Source organism: Aplidium turbinatum, chromosome 6 (assembly GCF_918807975.1).
Source record: "Aplidium turbinatum chromosome 6, kaAplTurb1.1, whole genome shotgun sequence".
NCBI lineage: Eukaryota > Metazoa > Chordata > Ascidiacea > Aplousobranchia > Polyclinidae > Aplidium > Aplidium turbinatum.
In genome coordinates this window covers 25,816,940-25,825,656 of record NC_137477.1, presented here as the reverse complement: position 1 = coordinate 25,825,656, position 8,717 = coordinate 25,816,940, and the positions used below count along the sequence as shown (strand labels likewise).

Here is an 8,717-nt window from a genome sequence, read left to right as displayed (position 1 = left end):
TCATTGCAGATTTGCAAAATTTTGAATTAAGCATCATGGTAGAGGATTTTTTTCAACAGTCAGTGGCAACATACTTTACTCAGTTAGCCTAAACATTTAAGCTACCTAGCTTAGCTCAGTATAATGCTATTTTATGATATTGACCAACAATTGTCCAATACACATTTTGCAGTTTGTACTGTAGTGCAAATACATCTTTTGTAATGATTTAATTTTAGCATGCTGTTGAACCATGCCCAATGTTTGCTGTGTTCCTAACTGCAAGACTGGTTACCGATATAAATCAAAAGAGCCCACAGAAAAAATATCTTTATTTCGATTTCCAAAAGAAGAAAACTTACAAAAAAAATGGATTAGAGCTATTCCACGAAAAGACAGGAAATTGAATAGTTCACACAGAGTGTGTGCACACCATTTTTACGAGGAGGACTTTCAAGAAGTTTCTGCTGATAAGCGACCCGACCGATGCAATGCTAGAGAAACTCAACAGTTGCAGTATATTCGTTTAAAGGCTACAGCTATTCCTCGTAAGTTTTCTAAGTTGCCAAAATATCTTTCTAGTTCTTTGCCTACATCTCGTCCAACAACTTCCAGCACTTCTGCCTCCAGGCGAGATTCTGAAAACAACAGAATCAAACAGTTAAATGAAGAATTTATGAAGAAGGATGTTTTAATTGATTTTTCTTCCTTTGTGTCACAACTGAAAGATGTGATTTTGCCTGCAGGGTTTGTAACAGTTGTTGAAGAGAGATTAGTTAGTTACTTATGAATCCCTGGTTGATACTTAGGATAGCCTATTTAGTTTTAGTATTTGTAGCCTCTGTCCTTAAAACACTATAAGGCACTGTTGCAAGATGTAAAGTGTCTACCTAAAACTGGGACGGTGTAGTAGTAGCCTATAGTAGCTAGTCTACAATATATTTTGAGACAAAGCATTTTAATATCGTAATTCGTACCATATCCAAGCATATTACAACAAAAATTGCTTAATTTACAAACAATTTTAGTAGGTTAATGTAAAGATAAATCGCCTGTTTTTTGTTAATACACAATCTACTTTTCCAAACATTTTTTCAATCTACCACATAATAATAGTTTCAACACTTATTAGCAAATAGCACCACAATTAAAAGTCCATTTGTCGCTTCCAGCTAGCTAGACTTGGGACAATTCGATTTATCCTCTCAATAATCCTGCACGATGGCAATGAAGCACACACAAGTCTGAGAGAAGATCGAAAGTCGTCGCTGAGCGTAACCGTATCTTCACTCGTTTTTTGCACATTAAATACATTTTTGCACATTAAATACCTCTCAACCTTAACAGTTGATGCGGTAATACCACAATAATTTGGATTGCAAATGAATGTTTGTAAGCTAAAGGATACACCACTCAAGTGATCTGCCATTGTTGATGTAGGCTACAGTAGCCAACTATAGCATATTCTATAGCCCTGCCTGACAAGTTTTTGGAAATCCACTTTTACCCTAGACTTAGAGAGATGGGCTAAAATACTTCGGCTGTTGAAATTTAGGGGAGACCGGGATTAGTTGGAAGGCGGGGTTAGTTGAAAAATTATCATTTTTTTCTCGATGACTTTTTAAAATATTTACTGCCACTATGTGATGTAATTTATAAAAGCATATAGCCTAATCCATGTTAATTTCGATTTGTTGAGTCCAGTTATGCCTGTTTGGCTGACAATTTTGTATTTTCTTACTTTCGAAGTAAAGTTTTTGGCGTTTTAAGAAACATCTTTTGCTTCGATGTCGTTAAAGATAGACAGAAGTTTTTTGGTGTGTGCCAGCTGTAGGTGTTCTACAACACTAAGAAATAAACAAATTTTAGTCAAATGCACCATGCTTGAAAATTTCAGGAAAATAGTTTGTCATATGCTAATGGGGCTAGTTGGAAAATAGTGGGTGGGGTTAGTTGGAAAATGTTTTGATAACAGTATGACGATGTAGTATGATAGGAGTAGGCTATGTCGTCGTGGTATGATAGTAGGCTAAGTAGTATAAGTTCAAATGTAGCCTACTTGTTTTAAGCAGATATACTAGTAAAATTTTAATTTGAATAACTTGGAAAGTGCAATATATACGATATCACAAGTTTTAACAACGATTTTATTAAAAAAACGTTTTTGCGGTGATTAGGTGTAGAATTCTTTGCATTTTGATTTCAAAGCAAATAAACATATTTGCTTACAACCCCATGTAAATGTTTGTTGGTTGAAAAAAGAGTATCCAGTTAATTAGCGTGCAGTAAACTGACGTTTTTCAACTAACCCCAGGCATGGGGTTAGTTGGAAAATCAATTGTATGTTTGTTTATTTTAAATTTGCATTAAAAGTTAAATTAACTGAAAACGTATTTTTAGTTGTATGATAGGAGACACAATAGATGATAATTTAAGCCACTTCAAGTTGTCAGGTCATGCACCGATTGTTTTAAATTCCACTTAAAACAAACTTTCCAACTAACCCCAGTCTCCCCTATTACTGAAACGGAATTTATTACAAATCTTGTGAAGCTTAAAAGCAAAAAGCACTTTTTTTAGGTTGCTCAATTGCCGTAAATATCGTGGTAGCTGTTAACTCATAATTTAAATTGATCAAAAAATTATCTAGATTCTTCATTATGATATTTAGCCAAATACTGGATTTTTATGAGCATCAGCAGCCTATGTTTACAAATTAGAATCTTTATTTTTGCGCCGTTAGTTTTAAACTGACTTTAGAAGGATAGGCTATGGGTTAATTTGTTTCTGGTACCGTATTCAGTGTAATTGAATACCTGCTGTTCATGTGATTTATTATGCAAGCCAAGTTGAAATTATGTTTTATCATTTGTAAAAACTTTGTGCCAAGTTCGACCAAAAATAAACAGCCATTTCAAAACACGTGACCCTGTGACCGACCTTCAAATTATTTTCAGTCCTGCTTCGCAGCGCCTCCATACGGCTAAGCGAAAATTTCCCTCAGTGCCTTGTAGGCTAAGAAAAATGCCAATGCACTGGGCCGTTGAGAGGATAGTTTGGGCCTGGTACAAGATTTTTGGCCTTAAATTAAGACACTTCTAAAAAAGTGCACTATATCCAAAAAATATAGGCCACGGTGGTTTCTTCAAGTTTCTTGGCCCCGTAGAAAGGTTACGGCCTCCTAATTTCATCTCAGGCCCGGGTCCAAATGTTCTCTCTGGACCTCCTAACTAGAAAAGTCTTCGTCAACAGAACGGTGGTTGCAAAGAATGATCCTAGTACTCAGTGCCGGATTTACCATTAGACTGGAAAGGCTGAAGCCTAGGGCTTCAAGATTTAAGGGCTCTAAAATTTAAGATTGGAAGGAAGAAAAATACCTTATTCAAACGCTTTCTCAAGTCTTTTAATAAAGCACTTTTTGAGCAGTAGGCTACTAAGCTTACTGTAATACGTTAAATCGCACAATTAAGATTTCAAAACGTAGGCCTACATATTTATTCAATTCGTCAAAGAATATTAAAATGCTATATCTGTTCAACCCTTTTATACAACTCTGAAACTTGGACAATGTCACACAAAATGAAAAAACGGATCGATGCCTTCGAGCTCTGGTCACACAGGCAAATGTTAAAAATTTCATGGAAACAAAAGATCACTACGTAACGATGAAGTAGCCTATTATCCAAATTCAATTCAAGCAAAATTCTCTTAGCCTACAATTAGTCAAAAAAAGAAAATTGAAATATTTCGGACATAGCCTACAATAAGGCAAAACTCATTACGGTACAAAGATCGAAGGGAAGATAAACGGTAAAAGAAACAAAGGCAGACCAAGAATGGTTTGGACATCAAACATCACTAAATGAACAAAATTAAGTTATGAAAAGCTCATGGTCGAGTCGAGAACAATGGTGCATTGTATCCAACCCTCAATACGAGGAAGGAACATAATGATGATGAGCAAATTTTCGTTGTGAAGCCATATAAAAATACAGTTCAGTTTGTTTTTATTTTTGACCATCACAACAAAAGCCAATTTGGAGAGAGAAAAGGGAGAAGCAACAAAATGCGAAAGTTATAACGTAAGTTCAATCATACCAAATTAGGATAATCAGTTTAAAATATGACACGATCGCAACTAAGAAAACAGATTATTCTATGTGTCATTGGATAGGCGATAGGCATTAAGTTATTTTTGAAGTGATGGCAAAAGGGGTTTTACCCAATCGACCCCGACTATGTTTTGAGCACAGCCCTGCACTTTTCCAGTATGTGCGCACGTAGATTGTTGTTCAGATTTTTCGATGGGCCTGCACGTGTTAGGCCTACATTCCAGGCGTGTGTTGCAAGCTTTGACGCGTGGCATTGCTAACACTGCCACTTTCAGTGGTTCTATAGCACATCCGTTTTTGCTTGGTTCTTCACAGAATGGTCGCACTCTATCAGTTCTCGTTTGGTTCGGTCCTTTGCAGAACGGCCGCATACTCTAAAAGTTTTCATTTGGTGTGATTACAAAGTGGTCGCACTACTTCAGTTGCTGTTCGTGGAATAGTCTTAGCCTACTTTTGGATTTCGATGGAAGACTGCCTGAACTTTTCATTTCCATTTGTAATTAAGTTCTGGTTACTATTATCGGAATAAATGTTATACGCCTACGTGAATGATCACTTCGTAACAGAGCCGGATGTAGATAAAAAAAATCTCTAGGAACTAAAGAAACCCGTTTGAGGCCCCAACCTCCACCATAGGCTACTGCCACAGAGACGAGAGAAAGATGTAGGCTACTTTTGTTTGTTTTTTCAAAACGAGAAAAATCAAGTAGCCTACTTAGGCTACCCTATAGAACATATAGGCTATAGCCCAGTGGTTCTCAACCTTTTTGTCTTGGTGGACCCCTTTTGGTGTCTTCGAAGCGGTCGCGGACCCCTAAAAATTTTAATTTGAAATTTTGGTATATCGCGTTTCCTTATGGAATCATATGTTACATAAGTTTCAAAGCAACAAAAAAGAATTTGCTGAATTCGCAACGCAGTTGACGATTGATGAGATTGACGAAATTATGTTATGACTTATGAGCTATATGTTGGCACACAGGATCAAACATCGGTAAGCTATATGCTCATTATTTTCTCTCCATACAAAGGTCATGCATCCTCCTTTTTTGGCATAACAGTAGGTTACATACCCTGGTATATTCAGCCAAAATTTTTTTTTAATTTTCCAACTACTAACTGCCGAAAAATAACTTTTAAATGATAATAAAAAGTGCCCGGTTGGTCAAACCCCTATACGACCAACGGGCCACTGCTATTCGACCAACGGGTCACTTCTACTTGGCAAAAAGCTGATGCACTGGTGCTTATTTTGGACTATTTAATACACGAACAACATACAAACAACACAACAACATAAGCAACAAGCACTAGAAACATGCTTTTATTATGAAATTTCATTTCATATTTTCATATTCAATTCAATTTCATAATATGAGATTCAAGGGTTTTTGGTGTTTATTTTACTCTTTTTAAATCTCATATTTTTCTAAAGTTGCAGAAAACTGTAAGATAGGCTATCAGACAGGTGTTTTGTAAATGCCACGGGTGTTGGTGCAGTAGTTTTCTCACTATCCATTGATTCATTTTTTAACATAACGAGCCAACGTTGTTTGTGGTATATCATATTTTTTCACCAAGTTTCGAACAGAAATATTTTGTTTCAAAACATCTTCGACAGCTTTGTTGAGATTTTCAGAAGTAAACAACCCTGTTTTATTGCTAGTTGTTTTAATTTCTGACATTTTAAGTCTGATTACATAAAGAAAGACGTTGTTGAACAATTAGCTAGTGACCCACTGGTCAAACAGGTGGGTGGTCCGTTGGTCAGATACATGATAGTTCTTGGATTTTATGACCTAGTTTAATGATGGATAAAATTTAAACATTTAACTCATTGCAATTTCATTAATCAATGAATAAGCAATCAGCAAACAAAAAATAGTCTTGAAAAAATAAACCGATGGGTGAAAAAAATTGCAGAAAAAAAATATTCAAAATTTACTTTCTACCTTGTAAAACATACTTTCCTTCATAACAATATGAAAAAAAATCACACGTCCCCGCAACAAAGATTTCCAAACCCAAAAAGGTTAATCTTGATACCACAATAACATTTTTCGTGCTTCCAACTTTTATTTTAAGAAATAGAAGGGTGGTCCGTTGGTCGTACCCTGTCCGTTGGTGGAACATCTCCCTACTTGCGACTGTTACAAAGAATTTGTCCCTTTTTTCATTTGAAATCAATATTAATTCGTTATAATCACAGTCATTGCAAAACCGTGAGTGGTGATAGACTGCTGACTAACGTTTGTATTTCTAAATTAATCATTGATCAACAATCTGTTGTCTTAAAAGAATTTAGTTGAACATAGCCAACATAGCCTTATTAAAAGGTTTAAGTAATTTATATGATATTTTAGTTAAGAAACCAAACCTTTGTGCAATGACCTTTGCAATTTCAAACGACGCACCAGTGCGTTGCGACTTACAGTTTAAGAATCACTGTAGGCTAATACATAAACAAAACACAAACAATTTTTAAATTTCTTAATTTAGGGGAAGGGAAGGTAATTTGATACACTTTTAACATTTTTGCCTGTTAACTGAAAATTATCTGACACAAACTATTGATTTTAAGCTGAAATGAAAGTCTGCTCCCTTACACACTTTTTAAAAACATTTTCACTTTTTTATTTTTGTTACTTTTTTTTTTAATTGAAATTTTAAAAACGTCACTCAAATGTATCAAATTACCTTCCACGGAAGGTAAATTGATACACCCGGAAGGTAATTTGATACAGTAAAACTAATACAGAAATCCCCTTTGACAGCAAAGCAATAGATGAAAATTTAATATGTGGTTGGCGTGCTTGGGTGCAAAGATGACTGTTGAAGCCCATGTGTGCGGCGAAGCTTCTGCAGCGGGATGGTCATGGGAAGGATCATTGGCTGGAGTTTTTATTCAATGGGGGTGCTTTGCACTTTTCTCCTTTTTTGACAGCAGATAGCGTGTAGACCTACGAAAGCCTATATAATAGTTGTTTCCCAAAATAGCAGGTTTTGTTAATAAAGAATAACTTATTTAAATCAAGTAGATCAATGTCAACATTTATTACAGTCACAAAAAGAATTTAATATACTGTATCAATTTACCTTCTCCACATGTATCAATTTACCTTTTTCAAAAAAAGTTATAAAATACTGATTTTTGTATGCTTGGATGCACATTGCAGAAAAAACGTGACATGCCCTTGAAGCCTTATCAATGAACTGTCAAATGAGTTTGGTTTCATCTTTCAGAAAATTTTCTTTAATTTTCCAGACGAAAATAATCATGAGTTAAAATTTTTACGAAAATACTCAAAAAACACACTTTCACAATTTTATGCCATAAAAGCACGAGTTAGCTGCATGGTGCAATTTTTGTAGGCATTATTTTCACAGATCTTCCACCTAATGACAATATTTTTGACCAATATTTTTTGTACATTTCTGCAGGGGGGGTGTATCAAATTACCTTCCGTATCAAATTACCTTCCCTTCCCCTATCCGTCATGTTGAAAACTCGGAAACTTTCGCGGACCCCCGGAAATCGCTTCACGGACCCCCTGGGGTCCGCGGACCCCCGGTTGAGAACCACTGCTATAGCCTATATCCTAACGGAGAAAAGACTGGCGTCATCGTAGGCCTATAACCTTGTCGTTTCCTTGTCAAGCAACAGCAATAGTATCAAAATTCATTTGAAATCGTAATCACTACGTGTAGCACAACTAGCACATATACAAAGGTTCACAATTGCCAGTAGCTTTATCTTACGTGTTGCTTACAATGATTCTTTTAGAATATTGCACAACTTGCCTCGTTATGGCAGTGCCCGTGAATATCAAGTAATGAATAATATAACAACGTTTGATGCTTTATTGATGAAAAACATCGTTTATCAACCGTTGCATTCGCTCCTCAAATCGCTTTATATCAGACCTGATGTCATCTGATTGTTTTTATCGTTCTGAATACTTTCAATTCATCCAACGCTCATTGTACGGTATGTAAATTTGTAACAGTAGATAGCCCATTTAGTGAGCTTTTAAACCGATATTCTATGTTCTGCCGTTTCATTTTGCATTTCGTTTTTCAATTCAGTGTTTAGATCAGTTATTCATTTTCATTGTAGGTATGATAAGCAGTTATTTTTTGTTACTTGATAAGGGCTAACGTGTGTATGGCCGAAAACGTTTGTAGCTTATAGTTTATGTTCAATTTTAATCCATTATGTTAAATGCCGTGTGGTTGCTTGGTTGTATATGTCTGTGGCTGAAGAAAGTAACCTCTTTACCAAAATTGTATTTTAAACCGACGGCATCCAAAGTGGCTCTCTGTGACTTTTGTACATTTGTGGTTTGTGTATTATTTCGTTGTCTTGTTTTGGATATGGACAACTTTGTCTGACGCAAATAAATAATAAACTTTGATATTTATACAAGTAGACCGACATAGTTCGTTCATGAGTAGCGTCATAAAAAGCAATTGATGACTCCCTCTCAAGCTATTCAGGAAATTTAACGTATACAGTTCAGGTATACAGTAACAATCTGCTTTTATTCCAATTAAGCAAATTGTCACTGTATACATCTTGTGATATTTTAGCTTAATTTGCACCAGTAGAACATCTCATATTATTTA

At 35.5% G+C, this 8,717-nt stretch overlaps 1 protein-coding gene across 1 annotated transcript; it reads left to right on the top strand.

The window, feature by feature from the left end:
• Positions 1–232: 232 nt before the first annotated feature.
• On the top strand, positions 233–769 carry LOC145772550 (uncharacterized). The gene has a single exon (XM_082584412.1). It carries the CDS (start codon positions 233–235, stop codon positions 767–769), a length of 537 nt encoding a protein of 178 aa, XP_082440538.1.
• The last annotated feature ends 7,948 nt before the right edge of the window (positions 770–8,717 follow it).